Source organism: Tamandua tetradactyla, chromosome 11 (genome assembly GCF_023851605.1).
Source record: "Tamandua tetradactyla isolate mTamTet1 chromosome 11, mTamTet1.pri, whole genome shotgun sequence".
Lineage (NCBI taxonomy): Eukaryota > Metazoa > Chordata > Mammalia > Pilosa > Myrmecophagidae > Tamandua > Tamandua tetradactyla.
This window is the reverse complement of record NC_135337.1, coordinates 49,858,158-49,883,223: the sequence shown is the minus strand read 5'-3', so window position 1 is coordinate 49,883,223 and position 25,066 is coordinate 49,858,158. Positions and strand designations below refer to the sequence as shown.

The 25,066-nt window shown below is 38.2% G+C and overlaps 1 protein-coding gene across 6 annotated transcripts in view; it reads left to right on the top strand.

Moving 5' to 3' along the window:
- The window catches only part of MSH4 (mutS homolog 4), a 132,797-nt gene that overhangs the window by 50,150 nt on the left and 57,581 nt on the right, over nt 1-25,066 (top strand). For all 6 annotated transcript variants that reach the window (XM_077120584.1, XM_077120582.1, XM_077120583.1 and 3 more), the window contains exon 8: nt 10,312-10,379. In XM_077120584.1, coding sequence (XP_076976699.1) covers nt 10,312-10,379 — 68 coding nt within the window. The remainder of the gene's footprint in view (nt 1-10,311; nt 10,380-25,066) is intronic.

The following is a 25,066-nucleotide window of genomic DNA, read 5'->3' as shown; positions in this document are numbered from 1 at the left end:
GTGCCATATCGGGGGCTGAGTGTGAGTCTCTGCTGCTGGCAGATTGGGCACTCAGCAGTGGCTGTAGCCAGGTCAGCCTTGGTGAGTGGAAGGCAATGTTGCTGAGCCCATGCATAACCTCCATCCCTACCACCATGACCACTTTGTTCATGAGCCCATTGGGCAGTGACAGGAGTTGCTGGAAAAAGAGACTGACTGGTATCCCCAGAAGGGGTCATCTTATCGACTTGATTATTAAATCTTCTTCTGCTGAAGTCACCTTCTGGTGCGCATCTTCATATTTTTAGCCCACTCTGAAAGCTCTATCCACATACCTCTTCCCCAGACTTCTTTGTCACAATTCTCCAATTATGTTCAAGTCCCTGACCATCCAGCCAAACCATTAGCAACAGCCCATGAGTCAGTATACAAATGCATCTCCGGCCAGTTCTTCTTCCAAGCAAAATGTGCACTGCTCGAAGTTCTGCCCACTGGAAGGATTTCCTCTCACCACTGTCCTACAGGGACATCCCAGAAAGGTATTGTAGTGCTGCAGCTGTCCACTTTTGGGTGGACATTTCTAAGGGTTTGCATATTGTGCCAAACCATCTGTAAACCAGGTCTCAGTTTTCTCTTCCTCAGTCAATTCACTGTAAGAAACTCCCCAAGAGGCCAAAGCTCTGGTCTGGGAAAGAGAAGGTAATGTGGCAGGAGTGGAAACCATGGGCATTTGGGCCACTTCCTCATGTAACTTACTTGTGCCTTCAGGACCTGCTCTGGCCCTATCTCATATATACCATTTCCATTTAATGATGGGGTGCAACTGTGCATGACCAACTTTATAGCTTGGTGGGTCAGACAACACCCAGCTCATGATAGACAACTCAGGTCTCATGGTAACTTGGTGGTCCATGGTTAAGCATTCAATTTCTGCTAAGGCCCAGTACCAGGCCAAAAGCTGTTTCTCAGAAGAAGAGTAGTTATCTGTAGCAGATGGTAAGGATTTTCTACAAAATCCTAAGGGTCTGCATTGTGATTCTCCTGTAGGGGCTTGCCAAAGGTTCCAAACAGCATCTCTGTTTGCCAGTGACACTTCCAGCACCATTGGATCTGCTGAATCATATGGTCCAAGTGGCAGAGCAGCTTGTACAGCAGCCTGGACCTGTCACAGGCCTCCTCTTGTTGAGATCCCCACTCAAAATTAGCAGCTTTTCTGGTCACGCGATAAATGGGCTAGAGTAGCACACCCAAATGAGGAATATGTTGTTGCCAAAATCCAAAGAGATCAACTAGGCATTGTGCCTCTTTTTTGATCATAGGAGAGGCCAGATGCAGCAATTTATCCTTTACCTTAGAAGGGATATGTCGACATGCCCCACACCACTGGACACCTAGAAATTTCACTGAGGTGGAAGGCCCCTGTATTTTTGTTAAATTTATCTCCCATCCTCTGACACTCAAATGTCTTACCAGTAAGTCTAGAGTAATTGCTACTTCTTGCTCACTAGGTCCAATCAACATGATATCATCAATATAATGGACCAAGGTTATGTTTTGTGGGAGGGGAAAAACAATCAAGGTCCTTGCAGACAATATTATGACATAGGGCTGGAGAGTTTATATACCCCTGAGGTAAAACAGTGAGAGTATATTGTTGACCTTGTCAACTGAAAGCAAACTTTTTCTGGTAGTCCTTACTAATAGCTATTGAGAAAAAAACATTTGCCAGATCAATAGCTGCATACCAGGTACCAAGGCATGTATTGATTTACTCAAGTAATGATACCACGTCTGGAACAGCAGCTGCTATTGGAGTTACCACTTGGTTGAGCTTACAACAATCAACTGTCATCCTCCAAGACCCATCTGTTTTCTGAACAGGCCAAATAGAATTGAGTCATAATGTGGTGGGAATCACCACCTCTGCATCCTTCAAGTCCTTAAGAGTGGCGGTAATCTCTGCAATCCCTCCAGGAATCCAGTATTGCTTCTGATTTACTATTTTCCTATGTAGGGGGAAGTTCTAGTGGCTCCATGAGTTAGAGAGCCAATGTGTGGATTCTGCCAGTTTCCCAGTGTGTCTATTCCAATTACACATTCTGGAACTGGGAAAATAGCAACAGAGTAGGACTGGGGGCCTACTGGACCCACTGTGAGATGGACCTGAGCTTAAACTCCATTGATCACCTGACCTTCAGAAGCCCCCACTCTCGCTGGTGGACCAGAGTGACATTTTGGGTCCCCTGGAATTAATGTTACTTCTGAACCAATGTCTGATAATTCCAGAAATATCCAGTCATTTCTTTTTCCTTAATGCACAGTTACCCTGGTAAAAGGCCATCGGTCTTCTTGGGGAATGCTTGGAGGAAAATTACCAGTATAAATTTGTGGCAGTGTAACAGGAACCTGGCCTCCTCTTCATTCAAGGGGCTCTAGGTCTGTAAACTGTCTCAAGTCTGGAAATTGATTAAAGGGCCATGACTCTGTGTTTTTGTAATTCAAGTTAGACTTCTGTTCACTTGACCTAGAACTCTTTTGTTTATAAAACTCAAACAGGAATTTAGAAGACTGCCCATCTATTGTACTTCCAGGTACCCCATGATTTACTAGCCAACACCACAAATCTCTGCGAGTCAGATTATTTTGACTCCTGTTTTCAGTCTGCTGTCTATTATGATAGCCACATCCACCCTGTCTTTGGCAATTAAGTGCTGCCACCTGGCTTCTGCCAACTCGGGATCCAGTTCACATTATATTTATGGATTCCAGCTCAGTGACAGCAGTTCCTACAGTAATATCTGACCTACAGAGAAGTACAACTACAGAGCTCTTCAGGGATGATGGCACTAGTCTCACAAATTTATTTCTTACTGTTCTGGTAAAAGGTGCATCCTCTAGACATCCCTGGCATGTAAGACCAGGTTTTGCATGATAAATCCACTCTGACTTTCCAATCTCTCTAAGCCTTTAGGTCCCCTCATCTACATTATACCAGGGCAGTTCTGGCATTTCAGCATCAGGTAATATCGGCCACCTTTTGATCCATATTTCACCCAACCATCCAAACAAACTGTTAATGCCTTTTCTAACCCCCCGAGCTATGACATTGAATGCAGAATCTCTGCTTAGTGGGCCCATACCAATAAATTCAGCCCGATCCAGCTTTGTATTTCTCCCACCATTATCCCACACCCTTAAAATTCATTGCCACACATATTCCCCTGATTTCTGTCTACATAAATTGGAAACTCACGCAGTTTTTTTTTTTTTTTTTTTTTGGAGTATAATGTACCTCCTCATGTGGTACTTTGTACCTCACCTTTAGGGGCCTGTTGGGACTTTAGTCTAGTTATAGGTCTGGAAGAAATGAGGGGTGGTGGGGGTGGGTCATGAAAAGAATTAGAAGTATCTTCCAAGCCATTTGTTTCAGGCCATTCATTTGCAGTTTCATCTGATGAAACGGGATTAATCACTCTAGGGCTAATCCCTTCAGGTGGAGGTTTGGTGGCCAACTCCTCAAGGCAGTCTGGAGGTAGGGCAATTATGTTCTCAGGGCAAACTATACAGGGTTATCTAGAGAAGACTCAGCATGAGCTAGGGTTTCAGCCTCACCACATTATCAATCCATATGTTGACATCCCATTTTTCAGGGTCCCATTCCTTTCCAATCAATGCCCTCACTTTAACGACAGACATCATGCAAGATTGAGATTTCAGTTTACGTCGTAAAGTTGCTACTCTAACAATAAGATTCTGAGTCTGATTTTCAAAGATCTCATGTCTATGGCTACACAAGATAAGATTTTCCTCCAGGACACTCATAGAAGTGTTTACATCTGTCAGATGGTACATAAGCTTCTCATTTGAAGCCTTAAGCCCATCCCTTTCAGTCATTAATGTAAACAGTGTATCTAACAACAACCAGCCAACATCTCTATACCTCCTATCTCCATAAAACTCCAAAAGGTGTCAAAAACATTATCCCTCAGAGCCTGGCTTCATATAAGCAAAGCATTAGAAGAATCAAATAGTGATATTTTGACTATCTCTTTTGCCAGCTCATCCCATGGATTGGCACTATCATTCTGATTTCAGGAATCAGAGTCCTTAGGGCCTTTGAGTCTAGTCAGAGTAGATAACCAATTGTAAAAACCCATTTTTAAGATTCTGTTTCTTAAGAACCACTCCTGGTACCAAGCTGTATTAGTTAGGGTTCTCCAGAGAAACAGAATCAACATGAAATATTCATAAATATAAAATTTATAAAAAGTCTCATGTAGCCGTGGGAATGTAGAGTCCAAAATCCGTAGGGCAGGCTGTGAAGCTGATGACACCGATGGAGGGTCTTGACAAACTCCACAGGAGAAGGCTCACCAGCCGAAGCAGAAAGAGAAGAGAAGCTGTCTCTTCTGAATCCTCCTTAAAAACCACCCATTGATTAAATATCACTCATTGCAGAGGACATCCCCCCTGGCTGATTACAAGTGGAATCAGCTGTGGATACAGCCGACATAATCATGATTTAATTCTATGAAATGTCCTCATAGCAACAGGCAGGCCAGCCCTTGCCCAACCAGACAAACAGGTACCACCACCTGGCCAAGTTCACACATGGACCTGACCATGACAGCTTCTTTTCCTTTGCTTATTTCCTAAATGCTGTGACTGTTCAAAGTATGTCCTAAGTTGTCTTTTCACCCTATGTCTTCTCCTTATGTTTCTTACCCAGTTTTCTGGCATTATAATTGTCATTCACATATTCATTACTTACAGATTTCTACCTCATGCCTAGATGTCTCTCCAGGTCTTTAGACCCATATTTATTGCCCACTGAGCATTTATTATGTTTTCAATCACCTCAAATTTAATGTGCCCAAACTGTGCCATCTTCTCTTCCAAATCAGCTGTTTATGCAAGCCAGAAACCTGGAAGTCATTTTTTTTTTTTTGTAAGCTGTGTGGTGGGGATCATATTTCATTCTTTTTCCATGTGAGTATCCCATTATTGCAGCACCATTTGTTGAATTTTTGTTTGTTTACTTGGGGAATGCATGGGCTAGGAATAGAACACAGGTCTCCCACATGGCAGGTGAGAATTCTACCACTGAACTACCCTTGTACCGCCCACCCCCACGAAGGTCATTTTTGACGCTTTACCTCCCTGTATTCAAGCAATAATCAAGTTCTACCAAGTCTCTTTCCTGTATATCTATTGAATATATCTGTTTCTTCTATCCCCAGTGCTGCTGCTCCAGTCCAGGATACTATTTCTCTCTCACCTTGTTTATTGCAACAGCCTCCTATTTAGGTTCTTCCAGTCTTACTCTTTCCAATCTCTTCTCCATACTGTAGCCTTAGTGGTCTTTTGAAAATGTGTGTCTGAGCATATCTCTCTGTATTACTTTACTATTGCTGATGTAACAAATTCCCACAACCGTAGTGGCTTAAAACAAGAATTTATTATCTCACAGTTCTACAGATCAGGAATCACTTTCACTGGGCTAAAATCATAGCATCAGTTACTTAGACATAACCTTTCTCATTTTTTGGCTTTTATATACTGTGCTTTTGTAGGCCTGCATGTCTTGTGACACCTCTAAGAGAGAATCCATTTCCTTTCCTTTTCCAGTTTCTAAAAGCTACCTACTTTCCTTAGCTTGTGGCCCCTTCCTCCATCTTCAAATGTGAAAGTATAATATTTTCTGACTGTGTTTCTGTTCTTTACATCTTTTCTTACTGACACTGAACCTCCTGCCTCCTTCTTGTAAGGATTCTTGTGATTACATTGGGACCACGAGATAATCCAGGATAATCTCCCCATTTCTAGATCCTTAACTTAATTCCATGTGCAAAGTCCCTTTTACAAAGTAAGGTAACATATTGACAGTTTTCAAGGATTAGAAAGTGGGCATCACTGAGGTTGGGGGGCATTACTCAGGCTAATATACACTTATCTGCATAAAATTCTTCAGTTAATTTCTCATTGCTTTTAGGAAAATTCCGAACTATTTTATACAGTATTACAGGGCCTTTTACAATTGGCTGCTTCTATCATCTCCCACAGCAATTTTTGCTACTCCCCACTTTCCATTCTGTCTTGTAGTCTAATTGAACTTTCAGTTACTTGAACATATCCTTTCTTACTTTTTGGCTTTTATACACTGTACTTTTTGTCTAGATACTTCTCTCTCTTTCCCTGCAATCCCCCCTCCCAAACTCCTCTGTAACTGGAATTCATCCTTGACCATTCCAGTTTAGATGTACTTCTGCTAGAAACTTTTTGTCTCCCTAAGGCTGTCTTAGGCCTCTTTTCTATATATTCCCTAAAGTATCTTGATATGGGATTTATCTTACTATATTGTAAATTTGTGTTTTGGTGTCTGATTTCCAAATGAGGTTAGGATGTAGCACATGTTCATATTTGTTACACTACTAATTTATTGTTGAAGCTGATGAAAATTTAATTCTGTTTTTCCTTTGTTGGATGAAACTGTTCTAGTTTACTAGCTGCTGCAATGCAATATACCAGAAACAGAATGGCTTTTAAAAAGGGGAATTTAATAAATTGCTAGTTTAAGTTCTAAGGCCGAGAAAATGTCTCAATTAAAGCAAGTCTATAGAAATGTCCAATCTAAGGCATCCAGGGAAAGGTACCTTGGTTCAAGAAGGCCGATGAAGTTCAGGGTTTCTTTCTCAAGTGAAAGGGCACATGATGAACACAGTCAGAGTTTCTCTCTCATCTGGAAAGGCACATGGTGAACACAGTCAGGTTCCTCTCTCATCTGGAAGGGCACATGACAAACACTGTGTCATCTGCTAGCTTCTTCTTCTGACTTCCTGTTTCATAAAACTCCCTAGGAGGCATTTTCCTCTTCCATCTCCAAAGGTCTCCGACTGGTGAACTGTGCTTCTTGTGGCTGTATCCTTCTGCTTGCTCTCTCTGAATCGCTCATTCTGCAAAATGTTTCCTCTTTTATAGGACTCCAGAAACTAATCAAGACCCACCCAAATGGGTGGACACATGCCTCAACCTAATCCAGTTTAACAACCACTCTTGATTAAATCACATCTCCAGGGAGATGATCTAATTACAGTTTCAAACGTACAATACTGAATACGTATTAGAAGAAATGGCTGCCTTTACAAAATGGGATTAGGATTAAAACATGGCTTTTCTAGGGTATATACATCCTCTAAACCAGCACAAGACTGATAAAAAAAATGCAGTTTTCTTTGATACTTTAGATTTGATATATTTTAAGTTTTTAGATTCCTTATAAAAATTTTAAATTCACATTAACAAATATTAAATATTTCTATATTTGCTATATCTTAATAATTTATCATTTATCTTAACATATAATAAGTTTATATGTTTGTTAAGATATGAGTATATGTACCTCATTAAAAAATAAAATAAAACTAAATGACCCATACTTACTTTATTGTAGGCATTCTGTAAGCCTTAGGGATAAAAAGATGTGATGATTAAGCGGTACATCATTTCCATCCTCAAAGACCTCACCTTCTGGCCATGGAAACAGAACTCTTAATAAATAATTTTTAATAGTGATGGTAGCATAACATTGTGAATATAATTAATAATACTAAATTATGTATTTGAATGTGGTTAAAAGGGGAAATTTTAGGATGTATATATGTTACTAGAATAAAAATGAAAACAAAACAAAAACCATAGGACTGTACAACACAGTGAACCGTAATGTAAATAATGGATTTACAGCTAGTACAATTATAAAAATGTTCTTTCATGAATTTGAACAAATGTTCCACACTAATACAAGTTGTTAATAATCAAGTGGTATATGGGAACTGTGTTTTGTGCATGATTTTTTGTATAAACCTACAACTTCTCTAGCAAAAAAGTAAAAAAATAATAATTATGGCAAAGTGATAGCTACAATGATAATTGAATATTTTATAGGGACACAAAGGAGGGAGTTTGGGATGGAGATAGAATCCAGGTAGGATTCACAGAGGCAGTATTTTGTCTCTGCTTAGAGAGAATGAGAAGGATTTCGGCAACAGGAAAATCCTAAAAATGGTACTCAAGACAAAGGGTCTTGATTTGTGCAGGGCATGCTGATGTGTATAGGAGTAACAAAAATGTTTTTGATTGTGGTGGCTGGAATAAAGATCAGGTATGCATGCCATTGGCTGTATCTTGAAAAATCATTACTTTCTAGGGCATACTTGTTTCTCTGCAAACTTGGGAAGGTGGGGTTAACATAAGCTTCAGCAGCTGTACTTACATTGATACAAAAAATACTTGCTTTATTTAAGGATGGCCAGTAGTTATTTCTGATGTGAAGCCTTGGGAAATGGCAGAAAATGAGGATTGGGGCTAGTTTATGAAGGAATATGGACATATATATCCCTTATATGCTAAGGAATTTGGGTTTTATCCTGAAGGACTAGAAAGCTAAAGATTCTGAGCCAAGAGACTAATATGATCAAATACTTATTTTAGAAACATTATTCTGGTTGTAATATGAAAGAGTTAGGGAAAGGAGGAAGGAAGAGATGAAACAGAGGTCAGCTAAGTGAAGGCTTAAGAGGGTCTAACTAGTATGACATGTAAAATGTCATAGTTGTATTTTATCAGGCAGTGTGACGTCAGGTGGCTCAGTGGCAAAATTCTCACCTGCTATGCTGGGACCTGGGTTTGATTCCCAGTGCCTGCCCATAAAAAAAAAAAAGTCATAATACTGTTTTATCATGTTGAACATCCCTATTATATCATATTGAACATAATGAACAGTATACTAGCAATCAACTCAATCTATTAACTCTTTATTTAAGCCCAATTTTAACATAACAACAGCAGAAGCAGCAAATTAAAAAGGGAGTGCAGTGCTAGAGGCAGGCAAACTGAAAACTATCCAAGGTAACTGGTAGTTTGAACAGGAAGTAACATAAAAGTTTGTTTTTTTTAGAGAATAACTGCCTGGAGCCATTTTGTGAAAGTATAAATAAATCTACACAAAAACTTTTAAAATTACATGCATTACAACAGTGATAACCATGGGACATTAAGAAATTATTGCTGTAGTTTGTTGCATTTTTTAAGAATGAATATGACTAGAACATTCTGCCCCCCCCCCCACTTTGGCATGTGCGTTTACATGTTAGAATTTTACCATTTCTAATTCTCTCTGCATTACATAGATCGAAACTTCGTTTGTTAATCTAAGTAAAATATTAATGTAAAAACTTTCTTCCCCATTTTTTAAAATATCAGTTTTTTTTTCTTTTTTGTGAAAAATGACAAATACAAAGAAGCAATAAATTTCAGAGCACGTTGCAACAATTAATTGTAGAACAGATTTCAGAGTTTGGTATTGGTTACAGTTCCATAATTTTAGGTTTTTACTTCTAGCTGCTCTAAGATCCTGGCGACTAAAAGAAATATCAATATAATGATTCAGCATTCATACTTATTTGTTAAACCTGTCCTTCTCCGTATAACTCCACCGTCACCCTTGATCTTTCTCCCACTCTTTAGGGATATTTGGGCTATGCCCATTCTAACTTTTTCATATTGGAAGGGGTTGTCAATTACGTGGGATAGGGGGATGGAACTAGTTGATGTGCTGGAGAGGGTGGCTCCTCTGCATTTCAGGACTTATCTAGTCTTAGTGCATTCTTAAAAGATCTCTATGTTAAATGATTAAAGTAAGAAAAAAAAAGCCATGGGGATATATAAAAGGGATTGTTTTCAATTATCTATAAATTTACTTTTATAAAACACTTCAGGCTAGAAAATGAGTTGAGTAAAATAATTAACAGTTTTTTGAACTGTGGTATATGCAGATTATTTTACACATATTATTTCATTTCATCCTCGCAACAAACCTGTGAGGTAATCTTATCCACATTTGAAAGATGAGAGAAACTAAAGCTCACAGAAGTTATATAACTTCTCAAAGATGACATGGTTAGTTGTTGAATTAAGCTTTTAAATTAAGCTTATCTGATCTTTCTTAAGTATGTGCAGGAAAAGTAGAGAGCAAAAAGGTGAGAAGAATGTTATAAGCTGTCTCATAAGGCCAGACAAGTAGAGTTTCAAGAAGGAAGGAGTAGTCAACAGTATCAAATTTTGCGGCAAGATTGTGAGTAATCAAAATTAAGAAAAGACCATTAATTTGAGTCACTCTATTCCTGGTACATGTGAGATAGAAAAAGAAGGCAAATAAAACAAGTAATATTTGCAGGTAGAACTGTTTTATCTTATTTTTTAAACAATATTTTAGATAGCCTATATTTTCAACTGTACCATAAAATTTAACTGCTCATTTTTTGTTTATTTCAGTTATATCAAGATTTCTCGATACAGAGCAGCTTCTTTCTGTTTTAGTCCAAATTCCAAAGCAAGACACGGTATGCTTTTATATACATTATCTTAATGTGATGTATCTTGTCTATGTGATATAATTGAAAAACATAAAAATTTTTTGGAAAAGTACTTCATTATTAATATCTGTAGTATTTTCATGCTTTTTAAAAGGAAACCTTTCCTCAATATATTATCTTATGCATTATTGAAAATAAAAACCATTATTACAAAGTTTAGGAGTTGGCATATTGTCACTTATCCAGAATTAGTAACTGTTTTTCTAAACAGTACTTTCACTGTTTCAGGCATATAATTTCCCACAGTGTTCTAAATATCCTCTCATTCACATCATGTACTCAGTTTCAGCCTCTTGAAGAAGTCTCTCCCACAGACTTCTAACCAATTCCAATCTGGATTGGTTGTCCCTCTTTCCCTGGAACACAGCAGTGATCCCATATTCCCATACTATTCATATAGTAAAGCATTATGAAACAAATCAATAGTGTATTAACTGTACTAATGTTAATTCACAGTGTTGGTGTTAAAATTTACTTGTTTATGAATATATATGGAGGTTTCTTCACTTTGCTTTTGGATATGCTGTTGCTAGCCATTGTCCTCAACCTTTCTTTAATTTGCATTTGTTTAACAGTAGTTTTGGAGCCAGTAAATGTCTTAGAACTTTCAAAAACTTGTAAATGATCAATTATTAATACACTACAGTTAGTCTTGATGGCATTTGGCAAAAATGCTTTCAACAATGTTTTCAACGTAGAAAAATCTTAAAGTAATTTAAGGAACTGTTTTACACAACAAAAATGCAATGCAGTATAGTTAAACAGTAAATGACCACTCCACATTGATAATTAGTATGTAAGCAAAGTGTTTCTATTTAACTATAGGAAAAATTGAGTTGTCAAATTATATGTGATCATAGTCTCTATCATCAGCCTATGTATTATATAGTCGTAAAGCTTCAGATTTTAGTTTCACAAGTTATAGGAATTAGTAATATACATTTTCTTTGCATTAGGCCATTTCTGTTTACATTAGGAAAGTGATATCAGTTTAACCACCTAGCTCTCTGAGAAATATCTGTGATTAATTAGCCTGCTTTGGTAGTCAGTTTGACTATCAGATTTTTAAGGAGTCCTTTAGGCTAGGTTTAAGGAGATTCTGTAAGCAGATATCTGAAATCTTTTTTTCCTGTCCAATAAAGACAATATATCACTAGCCCCATGGGCTTTTTAAGGGTTAAGTTACTTCCCATCATTTTTGGTTTGATTTTACAACATTTTTGGTTTTAAAATCATTATAATTTTAAATCTTTTCCTAATCAGCACATCTGTCTTTTGTGGAGGCATCTTGTTATACTTTTAAGATGAGACTTACTAAATTTTAAGGAAACTTAGGCAATATGTTAAATTCATACAGGATTCGTGACTTTTGGTATGCCTTATTCTATTTCTCAGCTGCTGTTTTCTTAACCATCTGGTGATATATTTTAAGTAAGGCTCTTTCCTCATTTAATATAAGCATATATCCCTTAATTAAATATAGTATTTACCAAATTAGTTCACGCTTATACTGGTTAAACTGCAAAATTTGCTAAAAGTTGTGAATGAACTAAATGTCAATTAATTGAAGACTTCTGAATGAACTAAATGTTCTCTGAAAGTTTCCAATCTGAAATTGTTTGGGGTTCTAGTTTGCTAGCTGCCAGAATGCAATATGCCAGAAATGGAATGGCTCTTAAAAAGGGGAATCCAATAAGTTGCAAGTTCACAGTTCTAAGGCCAAGAAAATGTCCAACCAAAACAAGTCTGTAGAAATGTCCAATCAGAGGTATCCAGGGAAACATACCTTGGTTCAAGAAGGCTGATGAAGTTCAGAGTTTCTCTCTCATCTGGAAAGGCACATGGTGAACACAGTCAGGGTTTCTCTAATCTGGAAGGGCACATGGTGAACACGGCACCATCTGCTAGCTTCTTCTCCTGGCTTTCATGAATCTCCCTGGTAGGTGTTTTCCTTCTTCATCTCCAAAGCACTGGCTGATGGACTCTCTGCTTTGTGGTGCTGCAGCATTCTCTGCTCTCTCCGAATCCACTTCTTTCTCCAAAATGTTTCCTCTTTTATAGGACTCCAGAAACTTATCAAGACCCACCCAAATGGATGGAGACTTGTCGTCACCTAATCCAGCTGAACAACCATTCATAATTAAATCACATCTCTAGGGAGATGATCTGATTACAGTTTCAAACATACAGTATTGAATAGCGTTTATTCTGCCTTTATGAAATGGGATTTAGATTAAAACATGACTTTTCTAGGGGACATACATCCTTTCAAACCAGCATGTTTGGCTAAGATGAAATTTTTATACTTTCTCCTTGAGAGTATTGATTTCTAGAAAATGCACACTTTCAGATCATAGTCATTGAGAATAAAACCTAAATTTATCATTTTAATTAACTCAGATATCTTTTCTTTCTATACAGTATCTGAAACTTTAGTGTTTAATGTATTGCATTAAGAATGTTTGTTTTTCATTAAAATTTCCAAGGTACTTCCTCCAACATCTAAAAACATATATTAAGCTTTTTTTTTTTTTAGTTTTCATCCAAGATATTTTCTTCATTTTGAATAATTTTTAATTTTTAAATTAATTTAAGACTAACACACAAGTTGTCTGTTGTATATGTCTCCTTCTTTCACTCATTCAACAAATGATTTATTTTACCAAGCTGGGTTTAATAATGAGTAAATCTCTTATCCAAAGGAATTTATAATCCAGTGTGAGATTTGGGTAAGAAAGTAAGCAACTACCACATAGTATTTTCAAGAACTTTTAGGGGTCTAAATTTTACTCTAAATGTAAGCTAACAAGTTAGCCTGACACAATTCATGGATGCTGGCTGTGCCAGTTTGTAACTATTATGTACCACAGAAAAGCCATGTCTTAATCCTGATCTGCTCTTGTGGGGGCTGACCTATTATTTAGGGTGGAAAACTTTGGATTGTTTCCATGGAGATGTGACACACCCAATTGTGGGTCTGGCCTTTTGATTAGATGGAAATGTGGCTCCACCCATTTGAAATGGGTCTTGATTAGTTTACTAGAGTCCTTTAAAAGGAGAAACCACAGATGCAGACGCTTGGAGAACAGTTGCTTCAGAGCAGACAGAAACAGAGATATTTGGAGTGCTGATAGAGAGAGCAGATGCCTAGATATGGGCAAAGCCCAGCAGACATTGCCATGTGCCTTCCTATGAGATGCTAAGCAAGCCAGAACCCAGAATTGTGTCTCAGAGGAGCTAAGTGAAGGCCCACAGATGCTTTGAGAGGAAACTACTGGCATCAGAAGCTGGAAGCAGTGAACCGGAAACAAGGACCGGCAGACACAAGCCACGGGCCTTCCTATGTGACAGACATTGGCCTTTCTTGATTCAAGGGATCTTTCCTGGATGCCTTAGTTTGGACATTTTTATGGCCTTAGCATTGTAACATGTAATAAATTCCCTTTATAAAAGCTGTTCCATTTCTGGTATATTGCATTCTGGCACCTTTAGCAAACCAAAACCCTGGCAGAAGACATGAGACTCCTCGGTCAAATTTTGAAAGACTTTATTATTACTCACAGCAATAACAATAGTCAGCATTTTCTTGCACTGGTTACCCAAGCTAGGTGACTCCTGCATGTGCAGTAGATTGTATTACAGGAGAGAAACATTGAGCTTAGGGAACTTAAATCTTTTATAATGGGCAGTAAACTTGTCTGTACACTGTTCTAAAGGGAGATACTATCTCTATATTTCAAGGATGTTCACTATATAAACATATTTTAAAAAATTATCCAGAGCAAAGGCAGTTAGTTCCTTTGTTCACACAATGTGCAGAAATGCAAAAACCACAATAATAAAAAACAATGAAAAGTCATCTTCCAATTCTTATGGAAAAACTATCCAGGCCCATCTTAGCTGGGTCCTCTACTTAGGGTTTCACTGGTTACAATCAACAATCATGGTGTTGGCCAAGGCTAGGTACTCATCTGGTTGCTTAACTAGGGAAGGACTGCTTCTCTGCTTATGTAGTTATTGGCAACATTCATTTCCTTGAGGCTGTAGGATTCATGGCAGCTTACTTCTTCAAAGCCAGAAAGGGGAGTCAACAGAGATAGAACAAACAAGGGAAGAGATCGCCAGTGATGTAAGAAGTTAAGTCTTTGTGCCTGTAGTAAGACCATTCCTCTACAGCAGGATTTCTTAACATACTACTGATGATATTTTGGGTTGAATAATTCTTTGTTGTAGGGGACTGTCCTGTCTCTTGTGAAATGTTTAGCAGCATCCCTGGCCTTTAATTCAGTGGTGCTAATTACATTTGCAATATTGTGCTACGAACACAATCATCCATTAACGAAACTCCTCCATCATCCCAAACAGAAGCTCTGTAACAATTACACATTTCTCCTGATTCCATCCCAATTCCCAATCCAGCCCCTGGAATTCTAATTTATGATACTATGAATTTGCGTATTCTAATTATTTCATATCAGTGAAAGCACACTTTTTTTTTTTTTTTTTTTTTTTTTTTTTTTTTTTTAAAGGAAAGACAGAGAGAAGGAAGGAAGGATAGAAGGAAGGAAGGAAGGAAGAAAGGGAAACAACTTTAAACATTTTCTTGTTTTATTGTATTTTGTTTTTCCGTTTTTTGTTACATGGGCTGGGGCCGGGAATCGAACCGAGGTCCTCCGGCATAGCAGGCAAGCACTTTGCCCGCTGAGCCACCGCGGCCCCCCCGAAAGCACACTTTTGTGCCTTATTTCACTCAACATGTTGTCTTCAGAGTTCATCTGTTTTATCACATGTATTAGAATTTCATGTGATCATATTCCATTGTATATATATTGTTCTGGTTTTCTAGCTGCCGGAATGCAACACACCAGAGACGGATTGGCTTTTAATAAAAGGGGATTTATTTTGTTGGTTCTTCAGAGGAAAGGCAGCTAACTTTTCACTGAGGTTCTTTCTTACATGGAAGGCACAAGATGGTCTCTGCTGGTCTTCTCTCCAGGCCCCTAGGTTCCAACAACTTTCCCCGGGGTGACTTCTTTCTGCATCTCCAAAGGCCTGGGCTGAGCTGCTGGTGCTGAGATGAGGAATGCCGAGCTGCTTAGCAGTGCTACATTGCAATCTCTCATTTAAGCACCAACCAATTAAGTCAAACATCACTCATTGCAGCAGACATACCTCCTAGCTGACTGCAGATGTAATTGGCAACAGATGAGGTTCACCTACCATTGGCTTATGTCTACAGCAGCAAGACTAGGTATGCTCACCTGGCCAAGTTGACAGCTGAATCTAACACACACACACACATATATATATGTATGTATATATATATATATACACACCACATTTTGTTTATCATTTTGTGTTGGTTTCAAACTGTTGTGCACCCCAGAAAAGCCATGTTCATTAACCCTTATTTCAGTATTGCTGGGTAGGATCTTCTCATTTAAGTTGTTTCCATGAAGATGTGACTGTTACAATTGTGGGCTTTTCTTTGTTGGAAGTTTTTTATTATTGGTTAAATTTCTTTACTAGTTATTGTTCTTTTGAGATCTTCTGGTTTTTTTAATGCAATTTTATTGAGATGTATTCACACACTGTACAACCCATCTGAGGTATACAATCAGTGACTCACAGTATTGTCACATAATTGTGTATTCATCACCATGATAAATTTTAGAACATCTTCAGTACTCCAGAAAGAGATATAAAAATAAAGAAAATTCAAAAAAATCTCACCCTTTATCCCCCCATTCTTGACCCCTAGTAATGGTATGGTATATTTGTTATGGTATATCAATACAGAATATTAAGATATTACTATTAACAATAGTCCATGGTTTGCAATAGGTGCACTTTTCCCATATGGTCCTCTATTATTAACTCCTTGTAATAGTATCATATATTTGTTCTAGTTCATGAAAGAACTTTTTAGTATTTGTACAGTTAATCACAGTCATCATCTACCAGAGTATTGACTGTATAATACACTCCCATGTTTTAAGCTCCAGCTTTCCTTCTGGTGACATCCATGACTCTAAACTTCCCCTTTCCACAACATTCACTCACAATTTAGCAGTATTAATTATTCTCACAATACGTGCAACCATCACCTCTATCCTTTTCCAGATGTTTTTCTGCACATATTAAGCAACTTCTCCCTATTTTCAAGCCTGATTCTATAACCTAATAATCCATATTCTAGATTTTATGTCTATGAATTTACATATTATAATTAGTAAGATCAAACAATATTTGTCCCTCTGTACTGACTTATTTCACTTAGCAAAATTTCCTCAAGGTTCATTCATGTTGTTATGTGCTTCAGGACTTCATTGCTTCTTATGGCTGAATAATATTTCATCATATATATATATGATATGATATCATAGAATGTCCAACAAAGAAAATCCAATTACTATATGATGGAATATTATACCTCCTTTTGTTTATCCATTTATCTCTTGATGGACACTTGGATTGTTTCCTTCTTTTGGCAATTGTAAATAATGCCACCATGAACATTGGTGTGCAAGTGTCTTTTGCATCCCCACTTTCACATCTTCTGGGTATATAGTAAGTGGTGGGATTGCCAGCTCATCAGGCAACTTTCTACATACCTTCTTGAGATACTGCCAAACTGTCCTCTGCAGTGACTGTACCATTTTACATTGCCACCAGTGGTGAATAAGTTCGTATTTCTCCATATCCTCTCCAGTATTTGTAGTTTCCTGTTTGTTTAATAGTGGCCATTCAGTGGGTGTGAAATAATATGCCATTGTGGTTTTGATTTCCCTAATAGCAGGTAAGGATGAATATCTTTTCATGTGCTTTTTAGCCATTTGTTTTTCCTCTTTGGAAAGATGTCTATTCGTATCTTTTGCTCATTTTTAAATTGGGTCATTTGTCTTTTTGTTGTTGAGTTATAGGACTTCGTTATAAATTCTAGGTATCAAACCTTTATCAGATATGTAGTTTCCAAATATTTCCTCCCATTGAAGTAGCTGCCTTTTCACCCTTTTGACGAACTCATTTGATGCATAGAAGTATTCAGTTTTAAGGAGGTCCCATTTATCTAATTTTTCTTTTGTTGCTTGCTTGTGCTTTGGATGTAAAGTCTAAGAAACTACTGCCTATCACTAGACCTTGAACATGTTTCCCTACATTTTCTCCTAGGAGTTTTATGGGACTGATTCTTATATTTAGGTCTTTAATGTATTTTGAATTAATTTTTTATAAAGTATGAGCTAGGGGTCCTCTTTCATTCTTTGGGTATTGTTTTCGTTTGTTAAATGCTGCTGAAATGCAATATACCAGAAATGGGTTGGCTTTTTTTTTATTGTATAATATAGCATATATACAAAGCAAAGGAAGAAAAGAGCAATAGTTTTCAAAAGCATTCTTCAACAAGTAGTTACAGGACAGATCCCAGAGTTTGTCATGGGCTACCATACCATCCTCCCAGATTTTTCCTTCTAGCTGCTCTGAAATATAGGATGCTAGAAGGAATAAATATTTTTTTATCATCACAATCGACTTTGTTTTTCTTTTTTATGAAAAAATAACATATATACAAAAACAAAAACAGTTTCAAAGCATAGCAAAACAATTAGTTGTAGAACAAATTTCAGAGTTTGGTACAGGTTACAGTTCCACAATTTTAGGTTTTTACTTCTAGCTACTCTAAGATACTGGGGACTTAAATATTAATTTAATGATTCAGCACACGTTTTCATTTGTTAAACCTTACCTTCTTTGTATAACTCCACCATCACCTTTCATCTTTCTGTCCCTCTCTTTAGGGGTATTTGGACTATGGCCATTCTAATTTTTTTATGTTGGAAGAGGCTGTCAGTTATATGGGGTAGGGAGATGAAACTAGCTGATGTTCTGGAGAGGGTGGGCTCTGTAGGTTTCAGGACTTACCTGGTCCAGGGATCCATCTGGAGGTTGTAGGTTTCTGGAAAGTTACCCTAGTGCATGGAACCTTATAGAATCTTACATATTGTTCTGGGTGTTCTTTTTATTTTTTTTTCTGTGTAAATATAATTTATTTTTTCACTTATTACATAAAATCAATCATTTGCAAACAAAAGCTATTGATTATATTTTGTCATGCAGTACTCCAATTTTACTTTCTTCACCATTATTTAAATAGTTGGACTTTTCAAATACATAGAATTGCATCACAGCTTCATGAATAAAAGGATTTCACATATGGTATAAGAAGGAAATTTTAGGTTCTGAATACATACTACTAGAGACAAAAAATAAGACTGCATTGCAAATATTGAATCCTAATGTAAGCCATGGCTCTAATTAATAGCACATTAAAATAATGCTACCACCCTAATTACCACACTTATATGAGGTGTTAATATAGGGGGATCTGCAGTTTATGCACGTTTGTTTTTTCTCAAAAGCTTCAACTTCTCTAATTAAAAAACCCATAAGTATACAAAGCTTATGTATATAGACAAGCATGCTTTGGGGATTTCTGAGGGGAAAATCCCCCAGACCATATATTACATTTTACATAAAATATGATCCCCACTGGTATAATTAGGCATAAGAGAGAAAATGCAAACAGTTGTGTTTTTATATTGCTCAAAGTAATGTTATATATATTTAATAACAACATAATTGCTCATTAGGATATATTATAAGAGGGTAGGGTATTCTTTTTTTTTAAATTTTTTTATAAATTAAAAAAAATACAGGAAAGAAACACAAACATTCCCAATATGTGATCATTCCATTCTACATATATAATCAGTAATTCGCAATATCATCACATAGCTGCAGATTCATCAGTTCTGGGTGTTCTTTATAATTGGCTAAAATGGTTTTGGTTGGGGTGTGGCAAATTATGGTAGGCAGTAATGTCTAACTGAAGCTTGTGTAAGAGTGACCTCCAGAGTAGCCTCTCAGCTCTATTTGAACTCTCTCTGCAACTGATACTTTATTAGTTACACTTCCTTTCCCCCTTTTGGTCAAGATGAAACTGTTGATCCCACAGTGCCAGGATTGAAGTCATCTCCCATGCCGCCAGGAAGATTTTCACCCCTGGATGTCATGTCCCATGTAGGAAGTACGGCAATGATTTCAATTGCAGAGTTGGGTTTAGAGAGAGTGAGGTCACATCTGAGCAACCACAGAAGTCCTCCGGAAGTAATCTTGGCATACCTATAGGTAGATAAAGCTTCTCTGCTACATATATAAGAATCCTAAGGGTAAGCTTCAAGATCAAGGGCTCGACCTATTTATTTGGATGTACCTAATGTTTGACACAGTATCAGGAGATTCCCTGATGGTAAAGTTTAATGGTTCCATTTTTTTCTCCCATCCCTCAAGGGAGTTTGCCAATGTTTTTTGATTATCTGCTTAATATATTCTAGGATACATCCAGGCATTATGTTAAGCTATGTAGGATTAAAGGCCTTCATTCTTGTTTTGAACTCCCTGTGTTTCAATTGTTCTATGACCAATTGAATTATATTATGTGCTTCAGAAAATTTAGGTTCCAGACAAAATAAGCCATTCTTCCTTTGGTCTTAAAGAGTAGGTGTAGTTCTAAAATATAGGCAATGTCTTCCTTACCCCTGTGCTCTGAATTACCTTAATCCTGACTTGATTGACTTTGTTCTTATTTCTAAATACCAGGTTATAGATATATAAAACAGTCTTTCAAAATCCAGAAATAATAATTACCACTCTGGAATAAATGTGTCTGCTATAAGAACTTTCAGTCTAGGCCCCTGTTTTCTTATAAGCATTTTCTAAAGGAGACCATACAGTAATGATTCTTTTGGTTCTGGCTTATTTCCCTCACCAAATGTCCCACACGTTCTTTCACATTGTTGCAGGCCTCACGACTTTGTTCCTTCTTGTAGCAGCACAATGTTCGTTCATATGTATACACCACTGTTAGCCAATCAATGCATTTTTCCTCCTGCATTCATTAGGCATCCTGTATAATGCCCAAGGTCCACAGTCCTTCAACTCTCTCAATTTTAGGTAATTCCACTCTTCCCAAGAGAAAGATAGCCAATAAACACACCTCACCAAATAGGAAATCTAAACCTCCCCTTCATTCTTGTCCCTCCCCTCATTATATACCCCTGGTGTTGCAGTGGTATTGCTGATGTTTTCCTGTTAAACATAGCCCATAGCATGCAATAGCAGTTTTCCCCCTGTACCCTGAACTTAAACACTTTTTGTACATGAATCATACCTTTGAAGTAGTTCTTACAAGAACTTATTTGTATTTCTAGGTGTTAATCAGTGGGACACATAGGTCTATACAACCCCTTTCAATCTTTTTCACCTTCAATATGCTAATATTACTACTTATAGACCCACTAGAGAACTGTGTTTACTTTTATCTGTTCCCTTACATTTGAGTTCACCCTCATTAGCTAACCATTCACCCATCGCTCGCTTCTAAGTCTCCTATATTCTGTATTATATGCCTCCGATTTTGCCTTTACCATGGTCATAGAAATGAGGTCAAACAGTATCTACCCTTTTGTGTCCAGGCATATTTCACTCAGCATTATGTCCTCAAGGTTCATTCATCTTGTCATGTGTTTCGGGACATCATTTCATCTTGCTGCTGCATAATTATTCCATCATATGTATATACCACATTTTGTACATCCACTCATCTGTTGATGGGCATTTGGATTGTTTCCATCTGTATTAGCTATGCTTCTCTAGAGAAACAGAACCAGCAGGAGATGTCTGTAAATATAAAATTTATGAAAGTGTCTCATGTAACTGTGGGGATGTAGAGTCCAAGGTCTGTAGGGCAGGCCGTGAGCTGGCAGCTCCAATGAAGGTCCTCAACGAACTCTCAGGAGAGGCTGACTAGCCAACCATGGGGATGTAAGAATCCAAGATCTGTAGGGCAGGCCACGATCTGGTAACTCCAGTGAAGGTCCTCAATAAACTCTTTGGCTGGCTTGCTTAAGCAGGAAGAGTGATTGTCTCTTCTGAATCCTCCGTACAAACCTTCTGGTGATTAGATTAAGCATCACTCATTGCAGAAGACACTTACCTTAACTGATTGCAAATGCAATCAGATGTGGATGCCACCTTTGTGGTCATGATTTAAGTCTATGAAATATCCTCGTAGCAACAAGCAGGGTAGTGCTTGCCCAATCAGACAAACAGGCACCACCACCTGGCCAAGTTGACACATGAACCTGGCTGTGACAGTCCACCCCTTGTCAACTTGGCAGCTATACACATCACCTTAAACCATACTTAATCTCTAAATCGAAAATAATAACAGACATGTTTTTTTTCCTCACCTAACAGTAATCAACTGTCCCACTTACAACCAGAAAAGCATTAAATCTCTCCAAAATAGGATGCAAGTCCTTGGATACTATTCACTCTTAAACTTGATATCTTAAGACTTGTATACTATAACATGAAAACACTTTATGTCATATGATAAAGGGTATAAAATAAAGAGGAAAACAAAGATATTTGATTTATGTATAAATGCATAGATATTAATTAGAAAGCAAGGAAGAAATATTCATACCATTACAGTCCTTATTTCTGTAACTGATCACATGGTTGTAGTCCATATTTATCACTACCTATTCCATTACCCATTCCATGTTCCCTTGACTCTCAGCAAGAACTTCAGCTGGCCTTGGTTCTTTTCCTGGTGGGATGACCCAGACCTTCATTCTTGAAGTCTGAGAGCCGTTAGTATTCCTGCATGGATTGGGTAGCTGCAGTTTTCCATTGATTTTAATCACAGGGCATGGTAGAAACCCCAGCAAAACTACTATATTCCAGGAAATCTCTTCTTTACCTCCATTTAGTTGCACTCCTATTTCTCCCAATAGTCAGGGTCACTCAACCCAGCCAGTAAAGTAACCCCTTCTTGGCTTGTTGATCTAAGGGCATGAATAGCCCAAAGTGACCAGGTGGTCTTAGATCCCAATTTGATGGAATCATTGTTATTTCTTCTGGTGGAAGCACCAGGAGTTCTGGAACTAAAACCTGTAGACCAGCAGGCTGCAGGGACAGGAAGCAGGAATTTTCCTAGTGGATCACTAGGGACAATAGTGAGTGGTGCCACTCCCATTTCCACCCCTGGGTTCCTGGATCCATGGATCCTGGTTATGGGAGAAACAGCGCCATTCAGTAGATGCTCATTCAGAGCATACACAGCCTTGTGGAGAACATCACCCCAGCCCTGAAAGGTATTGACATCTAGTTTGCACTGTAATTGAGTTTTCAAAAGACCATTCCACCATTCTATCAATTCAGCTGCCTCTGGATGATGGGCAACATGGTTAAGACCCATTCTCGCATTTCGTTTGCTGTGAAGTATGTTCCTTGATCAGAAGCAATGCTGTGTGGAATACCATGATGATGAATGAGACTTTGCTCCAAAATCCTAAAGGTTTGCATTGTGATTCTCTTATAGAGACCTGCCAGAGGCTCTAGACAGCATCTCTATTTGCCACTGACACTTCTAGCACCATTGAATCTACTGAATCTGTGGTCCATGTGGCAGAGCAGATTGTACAGCAGCCTGGACCTGTCTCAGAGCCTCCTCTTGTTCAGGTCCTCACTCAAAATTAGTTGCTTTTTTAGTCACTTGATAAATGGGCCAGAGTAGCACACCCAAATGAGAAAGATATTGTCACCAAAATCCGAAGTGACCAGTTGAGTGGTCTTCTAGTTTGCTAGGTGCTGGAATGCAATATACCAGAAACGGAATGGCTTGTAAAAAGGGGAATTCAGTAAGTTACAAATTTAAAATTTTAAGGCCATGAGAATGTTCCAATTAAAGCAAATCTATAAAAATGTCCAAATTAAGGCACTAACAGGAGGTTACCTTCACTCAAGAAAGACCGATGAAATTCAGGATTTCTCTCTCAACTGGAAAGGCACATGGCTGGATTTATATCAGCAATATAAGGGACCAATATGATGTCTTGTGGGAGGAAGAAATGATCAAGGTCCTTGTGGACAAGATTGTGACATAGGACTGGAGAGTTGATATACCCCTGAGGTAGGACAATGAAAGTGTATTACTGACCTTGCCAGCTGAAAGCAAGCTGTTTCCAGTGGTCCTTAATAACAGCTATTGAGAAAAAAGCATTTGCCAGATCAATAGCTGCATACCAGGTACCAGGTACCAGGTACCAGGTGATGTATTGATTTGCTCAAGCAATGATAACACATCCAGAACAGCAGCTGAAATTAGAGTCACCACCTGGTTGAGTTTATGATAATCCACTGTCATCCTCCAAACCCATCTGTTCTCTGCATAGGCCAAATAGGAGAATTGAATGAGGATGTGGTGGGAATCACCATCTCTGCATCCTTCAAGTCTTTAAGAGTGGCACTAATCTCTTATTTTGCTAGGTAGGCACAGTTCTAGTGGCTTCCACTAGGCCTTTCCTAACCATAATAGCCCTCACTACACCAGTCAGAGAGCTAATTTAGGGATTCTGCCAGTTGCCCAGTATGTCTATTCCAATTATGCATTCTTGAACTTGGGAATTAAGTACAGAATGGGTCTGGGGACCTGTGAGATGGACCTGAGCTAGAACTCCATTGATCACCTGACCTCCATAAGCCCACCTCTGATGGGTGGACCAGAGTGATGTTTTGGGTCCCCTGGAATTAATGTCACTTCTAAACCAGTGTCTAATAATCCCCAAAATATCTGATCATTTCCTTTTCCCCAATGCATTGTTACCTGGGTAAAAGGCTGTCAGTCTCCTTAGGGAAGCCTTGGAGGAAAATTAGTATGAATTTGTGGCAGTATGACAGGGTCCTCTCCCAAAGGGACATGGCCTCCCCCTCATTCAAGGGGCTCTGGGTAAGTCTAGAAATTGATTAAAGGGCAGTGACTCTCTGTTTTTCTAATTTAAGTTATACTTCTGTTTATTCGAGGAGGTATGCTATATCCCAAAGAACTGCATGAGTTTTCCAATTTATTTAGACAGTAATCAGGGAAATATGTGTGGCAATGGGTTTTAAGGGTGTGGGATAATGGTGGGAGGAATATAATGAATTTATTGATATGGGCCCACTGAGCAGAGATTCTGCATTCAATGTTACAGCTCCAGGGCTTAAAAAAGGCATTAACAGTTTGTTTGGATGATTGACTGAAACATAGACAAAAGGTGACCGTCATTACCTGAGGTTGAAATGCCAAAACTGCTCTGGTATAATGTAGATGAGGGGATCCAAAGGCTTAGAGAGATTGGAATGTTAGACTGGATTTATCATGGAAAGCTTGCTCATACACCCCAGGAATGTCCAGAGGACACACCTTTTACCAGAACTGTGAGAAATAAGTTCGTGAGACTAGCTCCATCATCCCTGAAGAGCTCTGTAGTCACCCTTCTCTGTAGGTCAGATGTTACTGTGGGAACTGCTGTTACTGAGCTGGAATCCTTAAATACAATGGGGATGACCACATCCCAAGTTGGCAGAAGCCAGGTGGCAGCACTTTATTGCCAAAGACAAGGTGGATGTGGCTGTCATAATGGACAGCAGACTCAAAGCTAGAGTCAAAATAATCTGTCTCGCAGAGACCTGTGGCGTTGGCTAGTTGATCATGGGGTACCTAGAAGTATGATAGATGGGTAGTCTACTAAATTCTTGTTTGAGCT